Source organism: Cynocephalus volans, chromosome 10 (assembly GCF_027409185.1).
Source record: "Cynocephalus volans isolate mCynVol1 chromosome 10, mCynVol1.pri, whole genome shotgun sequence".
Taxonomy (NCBI): domain Eukaryota; kingdom Metazoa; phylum Chordata; class Mammalia; order Dermoptera; family Cynocephalidae; genus Cynocephalus; species Cynocephalus volans.
Window position 1 is genome coordinate 4,943,484 of NC_084469.1, and position 12,407 is coordinate 4,955,890.

The window sequence follows — 12,407 nt, forward strand, 5'->3', positions numbered from 1 at the left end:
AGAAACAGAATTACTAGGTTGGGAGTGAGTTGAGAGCTGGCCAACATGATGGGGGGTAGGGACAGAGAAGGAAGGAGAAGGTGGGTAGGTACCTGGGCCAGGCAGAAGGGACTTAGGGGAAGGTGTCCAGAGATAGGGTAGATACATGAATCCCACGAAGCTGTTGTTTCCTTCTGAGGCTGACTTACCAACTATCTCTTTGAGAAATGATTAGTAGGGAGGCACCCATCTAACTGCCTTGCAGAATACAGCAAGGGAGGGAGGCCCAGGAATCAGAGCCAAGGGAAGAAATCACCAGTTGGGGTTGGTAATATGAGGTCTGGCAGCCATGCCTCTCATCCTTTCCTTGTTCCTCTGTTCATCAACATTGGCGAGAGTCTGGCAGGGGCTTGGTAGGCCTGCCTTCCTGCCCCTCAGGCCCCTTGGAACAAGGGGGCAGCTCTGCTGTGGGAGATGTAGAAAGTGGGTCTCACTTTACCTACTAGGGGCAATTACTGCTCTTTCTTTCCTCCAGGGAGGTTCCATGATGGGTAGAGGAGAATCTGGGATCTGGGATGTTTACCTTTTTCTTACTGTGTCATGGCTGCCTCACACTTCACCATATCTTATAATAAGAAAAAATAACATGAATGGCAAGCCATTCCAGCTCCTGGTCATCCTGGAACCTTGGGTTCTTCTTTGACCCCAGGCTGCTGAGGCTAGAAGATTTAAAAACCTGGACCAATATCCTCCTCCCCCAAACCAAAGTTGGCTTCCTTTTCTCAGCTGGTCCGGGCATAATGCCCAGCGTGTTTGAGGAAATCATGAGTTGAGGTCTGAGAGATGGATGCTGGAGGGGCTATGATTGCTGTCAAAAGCCCTGCTGCTGTTAGATTCCTCCACTTCTGTCTGATGAAGGAGAAGAGAAGTTTCTTGAGATGCCATTACTACAGGACAGACCTCACCCTGAAGGACATGCTGGAGAGAGAGGAGGGTGAAGAGCTGTTTGATGAACTGGATTCTAGGCTCCAAAGGCAGTTTGAGGTGGATGAGAGAGGGCTAGCCAGGAGACCTTTCTCATTTCTACTCCATCCAAGTCTCAACTCCCCATTGCCATCAACCTAGTCAACCAATCAATGAGAAACTGGAATTTGCACATACACATCTGCACACCTCAGTTTAAGAAAAAGCACAGCACTGGGCTAGCCTGTGCTCACTCGGGAGAGTGTGGTGCTGATGACACCAAGGCCACAGGTTTGGATCCTAAATAGGGATGGCTGGTTGGCTCACTGGCTGAGCGTGGTTCACACTCTTGATGTCTGAGAGAAAGGCACCTGCCCCTTCAGCATGCCCACACATCCTCCACCAGCCCAGGCAGCACCTGACTTGCCTGGTCAGTCAGGGCAGAGTCCATGCAGAAGGGTGACTTTCCAGGGTTGCTTCACTTTATACCTGCATGGTTCATACAAACAGAGACAGAACTGCTTAATTTTTATTTCCCAATTGGTAGGTGCTCCTACTTCTTTAGCTTTACTTTTCCTTGTCTCATTTCAGCCTCTCAAATAGTTAAATAGGACTAGCTCATGACTGTTGAGAACTTAGAATGTGTGCCAGGCACTTTGTTAGGTGCTTCACTGCATTATTTTATTCAGTTTCCCCAAACACAGGAAGAAGGTACTATTAATATTCCCCTTTTATAGATGAGGAAACAGATTCAAAGAGGGTAAGTGACTTATCCAAGGTCATTTGGTAGGAAGGTGGAAGAGCTGGCTCACGCTCAGGATTGTGCAGTGAGAACAGCATTTCCTGGAGAGGCGCAGCTCGAGGGCTCTCTCAGAAGGGAGAGGGATCGTGGAGGGGAGCCCAGGCTGCGGCTGCTCCAGGGAGGGTTTTCCAGAGAGAGATCTTTGGGTCAACTCCAGTGGACTTTACCCTTCTCCTTCCAGGTGAAAGGCTGAGTTTTTAGTTCTCGACAATGTGGACTCAAAGGGAAAGTTGATAGTGAAATTACCCAAAGAAATAACCATTGCAGGCAGCTTCCAGGGGTCCCACAAATAGAAAATCAAGATATTGGAGAAATGGATATGCCAGCAATATCTGGATACCTTTGAGAACAGGTGAGGCTGGAGTAGGGCAGCAGTGGGGAGGGAGGGGAGAGAAGCCCATCTTGGGCACCAAGGGCATTGGGGTTGGGGCACTTGGCTGGCACGGTCTCTCACTTTCTACTCTCCCAACCCACTCCTTTACTCAAGCACATCTTCCTCTTCTCTACCTTCAGAATCTTTCTCATTTGTCCAGGAGCAGCCTCTAGGAAGCCTTCGTCTGGTGCCCCTAATTCACTCACATCCTTGCTATCCTCCATGGTGATTAATTACTCTGGCTTGAACAAACCTGCTGCTTTCGAGAAGCTTCTCTCCTCTGCTCACTTATTTGGAGTTGCTGTTTCACTCTGCCTGTGAGTAAGTCAGTGATTTCCTTGTCCCTCCTCCCCACTGGACTGGGAGCAACTTGTAACAAGGGACTGACTTTACTAACCTCTCTGAATTGACCCCCAGCACACCATAGGTACTTAGTAAAAGGGAGCTGAAGTAAAGCACAATAAAATCAAAGAACCCATTTGTAGGGAAAGTAAAGGAAAATGGTCAGAGTCCCTCACATGCTCAGAATCTTGCCAAGCATTTGATGTAAATATGCACATGTGCCCAGGTATTCCTTGGTTATTGTCTAATGTAATTGCTCATGTGCACCCAGGTGTCCTGGGTTATGGACTTACGTATAAAGGACAGGTGGCTCTGATCCACGGCAGCCCCCCACTCCTGTGATGCCTCCAGGGGGCCATAGGGAGGCCGCTATTGCTGCTGGAGGCTGTTGCTGCCAGTGCCCCCAGGATGTCCTGAGAGGCTACTGCTGCTGCTGCTAGTGTTGAAGGCTGAGCTTGTGTCATCTGCCAATGACTCCCAGGATCTTTCCCAATTATGTAGCGTGGAACTGCGTGTGAGGAGTCTCTGACCCAGCCTGGCATGTGACTGGTCTGGTGACCCAGTCTGTACAAAGGGTCTGTGGGCCCTCACCCCTAGCCCTGACAATACAAATGGAAACTTAGTATAACTAAAACAATGAAACATTTTGGCTTTAGTTATAAATTGCTTTAACAATACAATTAGTGTAGCTGCTGCCTAGCCATACAAGTGGCATAGTCCTTGCAGGATTCCTGGCAGATAAAAGAGCCTGGCAATTGGTGTTGTGCGTAGGATGCCAAACATGTGAAGAAGCAGAAAGCCCCTTAGGAGGGGGAGGAAATGTGGCTACCCTTGAGTATGTGGTGCTCAGTGGCCACTTCCCTGTTGACTGGGGTCTGGCTGTTACTCGCTGTACTGCGAGCCAACATGGACCAGAAGTCCCATGAAGTGGCACAGTTTCGAGATTTGCAGCAGAAAGCAGACAGGTTAGAAATGCAAGTACATGCCCTGGAGGCTGAAGTACAGCAACAGGTCACTCCTGCTTCCGACACTGGGACGATGACAAACCCAGTGGTGAGTTGGGGGAGACTGTGCATCTCCTGGAATGACCTGCTGCTCATCAGAAAGTGAAGCACAAGCAGCCTGTGGGACTGGGGGGACTGGTAGGCAACTTATGTCCCTTCTTCCCAGGTCGAATTGGTTGGCTTAGGGAAAAAGTAAAGCGGCAGAAACAGGGAGAGACCCTGGCTGCTGCATTTAGGGGACCCGAGATCCTGGGAGCCATTGGGCTAGGGGTGGATGGTGTGATGTGCTCTGGAGAAGATGTAGTAAACGCACGTCATGTTTGTCCAAAGGCAGATGGCTTGCTGGGTGCCACTTAAACCCAAGAATGCTCAGAGGGTGCCACCTAAACCTGATGGCTTGCAGGGTGCTGTATAAACCCGAGGAAGCAGATGGCTCACCGGGTGCCACTTAAACGTGAGAAGGCTTGGAGGGTGCCACAAAACCCAGTGACTCGCCAGGTGCCATATAAACCTGGAAAAAGAGTGACACAGGCAGATGGGCAGATGCCCCAAGGATGGGTGCCCCTGCAGTATTTCAAGTATGTTTTCACCTGATGAAACTGTGGAAAAGTTAGCGTCCGTTACTACGTGCCTGTCTCTATGGCAGCAGTTACAGGACAGCCACAGATATGCACAGGGTGGGGCAGCTACTCCTTGGTGAAGTGGGTGAATGCAGCTGTTCGAACTGTGTGGACTAAGGCTGCAGAACTGCGGGAGGCTGTGAGTGAATGGCATGTGTTTGCCAATCTGATTCAAGCAATTCAAGAGCCCAGGATGGGGCAGCTGGATGCTACTAGCCAAGACAATAGGAGAAAGGCCCTGAGGGTGTTTCAGAAGTTTGGGAGAATGCCCATCCCATCACAGACCCTGAGGCCTAAGAGAACTGAGTTTCTTCTGAGGACAGACCTGGGGCACTGCTGTCTTTGGGAAAGTGCTCCCTGCATCCCAGCTGCTCTGGGTGGAGCAACCCTGCCTCAGGCATCTCCAAGTGTGATTCATGCAGCAGCTCCGGAGAGCATAGGGCTGAAAACCTTGGTGGCGGCTGTGTTGTGTTGAGTCTGCAGGCCAGCAGAACACGAGAGCAGTGGAGTCATGGCAGCCTCCACCCAAATTTCAGAAGACATACGGAAAAGCCGAGGGACTCAGGCAGAGACCTGCTGCAGGGATGGAGCCACTGAAGAGGTCATCTGCGGAGCAATGTGGAGCAGTGGAGTGGGGTTGGAGGCCCCACAGAGAGCCCCCACTGGGGAAATGTTTAGGGGAGCCAGGATGGTGGGACTGCGACCAGGAGCCCAGAGCTGTGGGGCTGATGGCAACGTGCAGTGCTGGCTTGGAAAAGCCACAGGCACCAGGGCAGCTCAATGGGCTGCACCTGGCAGAGCTGTAGGAGCGAGGCTGCCCAATGCTTTAGGGATCCAGATGTCCTAGTGTGCTTAATGTTTGCCCTGTTTGGGTTTTGGATTTGTTTGGGGCCTGTTTTTCCTCTTTCCTGGTCTATTCCTCCCTTTTGCAATGGGAATGTGTACCCAATGTCTGTCCCACAGTATCTTGGAAGTAGATATTTTTTGACTTTTTACAGGTTCACAGCTGAAAGGAGTTTTGCCTTTAGTCTCAAGTGAGACTTTGGACTTTTGAGTTGATGCTGCAACAAGCTAAAGACTTTGGGACTGTTGGGATGAAATATGTAATACGTGAATGCAAGGGTCAGTTATCCTTGCTGAGGGAACATCACGGAAGATTCTGAACATGTAGATTGTATGGCAAGGGACCCTGAAGGGGTGGATTGTGGGGAAAGTGAAGGAGAATGGTCAGGGCCCCTCAGCTGTTCAGAATCTTGCTGAGCATGTAAGTATGCACATGTGCCCAGGTGATCCTTCGTTATTGTCTAATGTAATTGCATATGTGCACCCAGGTGTTCTTTGGTTGTCTGACTCCACCCAGGTGTCCTGGGTTATTGGACTTAAGTATAAAGGACTAGGGGCTCTAATCCACAGTGCCCCCGACCCTTGGGATGCCCCCCCAGGGGGGAGGCTGCGGGGAGGCTGCTACTGCTGCTGGAGGCTGTTGCTAGGAGGGCCCCTGGGACACCCTGGGAGGCCACGGCCACTGCTGCTGCTGCAAAAGCTGAGGATTGAGCTCTCATTGGAATGAACCTGTAAACTCTGCCAACAGCTCCTGGGATCTTTCCCAGTTACCTAGCTTGGGACCTGCATGTGAAGGGTCTGGTGACCCAGTTTGTACAACAGGTTTGAAAGGTCTGAGCCCTAGCCCGCATGGCATATGTATGGGAGGGGGGTACTGGATAGGTAGGGGAAGGTCATTGGAGACAGGGATGCATATCTTCCTTGAGGGTCTTTTGGTTGCAAACAGCAGAAGGTCCATAAGCTGTAAATCAGGCTGTTTTAAGTCACAAAATGCATTTCTTTATGGAATCAGATGCTTCATGAGCCCAAGGGCAGGCAAGGCAGCTGGCTCCGGAGATGAGTGCAAGGAGCTGGATCCCCTTCTCAGAGAAGGGGTTGTCTTGGGCTTAGCAGTGGCTTATCTCAGTGTCATGGGAAGGGCACACACTTTGGACTTACACAGACCAGGATTTGAATCCCAGCTCTACACTTACTAGCTGCGTGATCTTGGACCATTCACAACCTGTCACTAAGCCTCAGCTTTTCTCATATGAAAAATAGATGTAATTCTGCCTACATCATAGAGTTGTGGTGAGGGTTAAGTAAAGTGTGAAGTGTCTCACAGTGCTGGCACATAGTAGTTGTAATCCTGCTTTGCACCCCCACCCCCACCCTGCAGTGGGTAAAGTTGACTGTGATGGGATGCTATATTCCTTGGTTTTCCAGTCTCAGAAGCACTTAATTTGAGATTAACAAATGGGAGCTAGCTAATGGAGAGGAAGAAATGTCACTGGGAGGTGGGGCCCTGAGATCCTGAGCTCTCATCCCCTCTACTCCCTTTAGGAAGCTGAAAAGGAAACTACTCCTTTCATTCCAATCAATTCACACAATGAAAGAAGACCTGAATCTGGTGACAAACTCTGGAGATAGCAAAGGTGGAAACCCTGAAAACTGAGTGGCAGTATAAATTTTGGAGCCAGATCTATCAGGGCCATCTCAGCCATGAACGCAAGATTAGAATCTTGGGAAGCAGGGACTGCAGGAGAGCCAGTCTTGGCCCCCTACCACTGCAGATCAAGGTATGCCAGCCCCGACTCCACGCTCTTTGGCTCTTTCTTCAGACTTCCTTGTGCAGCCTTGGCTGCTTCTTGGCCTTCTTGCCCCAAGAAAGGACGTGTGGCATTGCTAAGTCCCTTCCCCATTACTCTCTAGTCATGTTCTCTTTTCTTTTTTTTGTGGCTGGCCAGTAAGGGAACCCCAACCCTTGACCTTGGTGTTATCAGCACTGCACTCTAACCAAGTGAGCTAACCAGCCAGCCCTCTTTTCATTTTCTTTTTTGCGACTGGCTGGTACAGGGATCTGAACACATGACCTTAGTGTTATAAGGTTGTGCTCTAACCAACTGAGCTAATTGGCTTGCCACCATAGCACTTCCAACGGTTTATAATTACACCGGTGTTTTTTTTGTTTGCTCATTGTCTGCCTCCCTTTCTAGGAGGCAGGAGGGCAGGAGCCACAGTGCCTGTAACAAAGCAGGTCCTTGACAAACATTTGTTGAATGAATAGTGGAAACAGCATGAGTTTTGGTGTCAGACTTGGGTTCAAATTTCAGCTCCGCCACTGTTTTTAGCTGTGAGACAGGCTCACCTACTTTCCCTCTCAGAGCCTTAGTTCTCTCATATGCAAAATTGAGATAAAAATGTCTACCTCACAGGTTTGAGAGATCAGGCAAGATAACCCTAGGTAAAGCACCTGAGGATTCATCACTGTGAGCACCAAAGGGAAGTGACCATTTCCCCCAAGTGAGTCCTTGGCTATCGAATAAAGCAGCTCATCGCCCCTGCAACAAGGAGAAGATGAGTAAGCAAGACCTGCTGGGAGCAGGATGGGATGGCCCTAAATGCAACAGTGGGGTGGGAGTGGATTCAGCCAGGCTCTGTGTCAGCCTGGAGTGGGTGGCTGGTGAACTCTGAGGTGGGGGGAGGGTTCAGGAAAGAGGGAAGGTTCAGGACTGGGAGGCAGAACTTAGGTTCCATGCTCTGACCTGGGGACCAGGAACCAGCTGACCTAGGATTTGCTTCACCATGACACCATTTTTATTGTATTGTATTACATCGTATTGTATTACAAGGGATTGGAAAGAGGGAATTTACAGATCTCTCTCTCTCTCTCTCTCTCTCTTTCTCTTTCTTCAGTGCTGGTTTAGGTATTTGTTTCTGGGGCAAAACAAAGTCCTTTCTAGAAGCTGAGTGAACTGCTGGACTTCCCGTTCATCATTTCAGAATGGTCAAGGATACTATTTTTAAAAAGAGGACAGCACTGGCAATTATATAGTTGTTAGGACTGAGAATACAGTAGGATACACCTAGAGGTGCGAGCTGTGGTAAGGACAGGAGGAAAATCTACATGTCGGAGAAGCAGTCTGGATTGAATGTTGGCCTAAGGTTTCCAGGCTGCTCCCAGGACAATGTTGACTTGCTTTGTGTTGGACAGTCTGCTGGATCCTGGGCTCACAGATCTCACTGAAGGCTTACCGGCCTAGGAAGCACCAATTGGATTACCTGGTGAGTTCTTACACGACAGCACTGGCTGTGAAAAGAGTACTGGACTGAGTCAGTCAGTCTTAGGGTGTAGTACCACTCACTAGCTCTATAGCCTCCCAAGTTATGGTTTTCCTGACTTTAAAATGAAGGGGTTTGCTGTACATTGGATGCCTCCTCAACCTCATTGAGGCTTAATCCCCACTGTAACTGTTGAGAGTGGGAAATCCTATTATGGTAATTGAAAGATGGGGCCTTGAAGAAGTGATTAGATTGTAGGACCTTGCTTTAGTGGATTTATTAAAAATGGTGGTCATGGGTGTGGTTTGGAGGGCTTTAAAAGGAGAGTGAATGAGGTTAGTCTCTCTCTCTCCTTCCACCATCTAGCAATGTGAGACCCCTGGGTCACTGTCGCCACCACCAGACGTGTTCCTTGGATTTTGGACCTCCCAGCCTCAGAAACTGTAAGCAATAAATTTTGTTTTCTTTGTAAAATACCCAGTTCTGAGTATTTTGTTATAAGCAACAGAAACGGACTAATACAATGTTATACTAGAAGGTCCCTGTGATTATAAAAATAGCTTCCTCTGGAATTTTTTTTCCCCCTGGATCCCAGCAGGGTTGTACTGCCTAAGAGGCCTCGGGAAAGGATAGAGAGAGGTCTGACCCAAATTTGCTGGGTGACATGTTGCACCCTCTCTGGGTCTTGGTTTCTTCTTCAATCATCTAGGCATAATCCTATGGCCCTCTATCTCCAAGAATGTGAGAAGGGGTCTGCAAATACAGTGTTTTCCCATTTACACACAATGATGAGGATGCAGGCTCCCTGGAATGAGCAGTGAGGGCTCAGAGTCCAGGAATGAAAACTTCCATCAGTGGAAGAGAATGTCTACAGGGGGCTGGAGGTGACCTGGACTCTCTGAAATTATTCTTCCTCTCTGCAGAGAAGTATGGTGGTTCATCCTGTTTAGGTAAGGATGATACACCAGGTATGTTCAGAGTAGCTGCACTCACCCACCCTTTCGCCCACCTGGCTCAACACTGCCGCTCAGGGGGAATCAGATGCATGAGTATGGGGTGGGGGGCAGTGACCAGCAGGTTTCAACTTTAGTCTGGAGGTTGCATTTGTCTCCTTTAAACACAGTGGTTCCATGGGTTGTACATTGAAATCACCTGGGGGAACTTTAAAACTAGTGACATCTGAGTCCTGCCTCCAGATATTCTGACTTAATTGGTCTGGGGTATGGCCTGGGCATCAGGATTTGTAATGACTACCGAGGTGATTCTTATGCACAGTCAAGGTTGACAACCACTGCTTTAAACTCCTCTAAATCCTATTACTACTAGTGTGGCCTGAGGACTACACTTTGAATGATAAGGACTAAATAACCAAGTTTTGTTTTTTTCCTGGAGGTGGAGAAGAATTTGAGGTTGGGACTAGACTGGGGTGAGCTGAGAAGATGGAAGTGGAGTCAGCAGGAGGCAATGATGGTGTGTGTCTGGGAAGAAGGATGCTCCATTTTAACAGGAAAAGATTGGAAGAAAGGAAGACACAGAGAGGACGTCTCCAGATGAAATATAGACAAGTAATAGGGTTTCCAGGGGCCTTAGGAATGAAGCCTGTTGGGCTGGTGGGCCAGATTCTTAAGTGCTGCCTCTACAGGAAAGTCCTTGAGTTTGGAGGACTCCAGAAACATGAAGGCGAGAAGGTGCAGGATGTAGTGAGAGTCCTCCATGATCTGACTTAGGAGAAAAAGATGTGCTAATCTTCCTCATTAAGTGTCTTCATCAAGGATGGGCAACTGTAGGATCTAGAGCAGAGTAAGGGACCCCGAGAAAGAACTGGGGGAGGGAGAGAGAGAGAGAGATGTCAGTGGGGAGGGCAGCTGGCATAATGAGGATGATCTGCTACAGTGGAACTGGAGCTCATCTCCTCTAGCTCCTGGACCCAGGTGTCCAAGGTCCTGATCTCTAGTAAGCTGCAGACGGAGGACCCAGCAGGTCCTCTCCTAAGCAGCCTTGTTAATGCTGCTGGGATCTTGGCAGACATGCACAGAAGCCATTCTGGACCTCCTGGATGCCCTGATAAGTGAGGAAGGATCTGGTTCTATGCTGGGGTAGAGGAAATGCTGAGCAGAGAGGACTTTGGGAAATCAAATCTTGGGAGAAGTGGGGTGCACACTGCTCTTTATACTTTGTGTACACTTACATTTCAGGGACTAGCCACCTTCCCCAGGCCAGGCATTGATGAGCTGCCTCTTGTTCTTCCTTGGTATAGTCTATGATCTCCTGCAGGCAAAGAGGGAAGCAGGAGTCCATTTGAAATAACTCCCAACTAGCACTCCCAGAGGCTCTCTGAAACCTCCTTCTGATGCGTGTTCTGGGCCTGATCAGCCACTAACGCCCTGTCCCACCATGTGTCTCTCCTTTCTGTCAGTCACCCTCTTTTTTTTTTGCCCCTAGATCTGTCTGAGGAGCAGCAGCTTGTGGCTGAGGCCCTGGAGAAGGGGACCCTGCCCCTGTTGAAGGACTAGGTGAGACAGCCTGGGCTGAAGGCCAGGGTCATGGTGGAAGTGAATGCCTATGTTCTCAAGGGACCCAGAAGTCCCAGCGTACAGTCCCTTCTTATTCCATAAGTCTCTGCCAGCGACATTCCCAGCTACATGTGGCTGGTTTGTGGTAATTCCCTAGACACACAATTGCCAGGAGAATTTGGGATGGGATCTTTAGGCTCTGTTGCTTGTCTATGGGCAAGAGAGGGGTGGAAAATGGTTAGTCCCAGGATGGTAGCTGGTACCATCTTGAGTGCCAACACTAATTGATTAGCAGTGCCTGCCACTATGTTGACAGAGTATGAGGCTCTCCAGGCTCTGCAGGAAAGGGTGCCATGATAGATTACTACATCTGCCCATTGGCTCAGGATTAAGCAGTGTGGCCAAGTTTTTGCCAATTCTGGTATATGTTTCCAGCTTTTACATTCTGGTGATATTCCTTCCAGGTAGAGTCTATCCTTGAGCAGAATTGGGGTACGTAAGCCAGCAATCCCTATGACATGGACTGTGACCCTGAGGCATGAATGCTCTATGCCTTCTATGTTGCTGTCACCATCTTGCTGCAGCTAGGTGAGGAGCCTACTCCTGTCTCTTCCTAACTACAAAAGCACTTTAACTGTTCTCACAAGCCTCTGGAGTCTCCCCTCCCCAGTCCATCTTCACTGCCAACACCACCACAGTCACCTGTCACTAAGAGGACCTCTTTAAAACAAGTGGCTGATCATCCTTTGATAGGTCCTATTCACTACATGTTAATGTCCAAAATCAGCATGGATTTTATGCATGACTTCTCATTAAAAGTGGCAGATTCCAGAGGTTCCAGTCAAAATGGCAGAATAGACTGTCCCCAGGTCACTCTTTCCCACAAATCAATTTACAGCTATTAAAAAGCAACGACAGTCAAGCTGGGGTCACTAGAGCTCAAGGGAAGAGGAGGAGAGATCTACGGAGGGCATGAAGGTGGGAGAAGCCACAATAAGAAAAAGAAAAAACTGCTCCGACAATTTCGAGCCACAGTGGCTTTAAGGCTGGAGCTGCTGAATGCTTGGAGAAGGAGCTGGCAAAAGCTGTAGCTGTGCCCTCTGGATGGAGTTGCTTGGAGGCAGTAGGGGAGAAGAAGGGCTTGGTGGCCCCCAGGCCAGCAGTTCCACCAACAGGGTTCCCGTGGGCTCACATAGGATCAAGGAGCCACAACAACTGAAAAAAAGGAACCACTCAGAGGCTGGTGAGTCATCGCAAGGGACCAGAGCACAGCCCATCCCATGGGAAGTGTTTGGAACACGGGCAGTGAGGGAGACGGGCCCACCAAGGGAACACTGGGGCACAGCATGGACAGCTGATCTGCCCCCCAGTCAGCATAAGACCACTCAGAGAAGACTGGTCAGGAATATAAAATTGCAATGGGTGCAGTTTGATGAAAAGACTCAGGCCCAGACCAATGTTTCTATACAACCCAGGTGCACCAAATTTCACCAGATCCAGAAGTACCTATAAAGTCAACCATTAAAACCTGAGCTGCACAAAAAGCCTTCCCTAGGGAATCAGCAGCAAAGCAGCAATTTAGCCCAACCACAGAGCTCAAGTACTGGTCCCCACAGGAAGTTCCCTCATTTTAGAAGTGAGGAAAGGACAACAAATTAGTTCCAGTGCAGAGTTGAAATGGTGGGAACAGCAAATAATCCAACACAG

General features: G+C 49.2%; 1 protein-coding gene across 1 annotated transcript; it reads left to right on the forward strand.

The window, feature by feature from the left end:
- Positions 1 to 779: 779 nt before the first annotated feature.
- On the forward strand, positions 780 to 11,438 carry GSDMB (gasdermin B). Its single transcript, XM_063112197.1, is given in 9 exon segments — positions 780 to 805; positions 807 to 1,016; positions 1,926 to 2,096; positions 6,469 to 6,540; positions 6,542 to 6,636; positions 10,117 to 10,216; positions 10,218 to 10,255; positions 10,630 to 10,700; positions 11,165 to 11,438. Coding segments are annotated over 9 exon segments (936 nt in total). The 3' UTR covers positions 11,318 to 11,438.
- Positions 11,439 to 12,407: the final 969 nt, after the last annotated feature.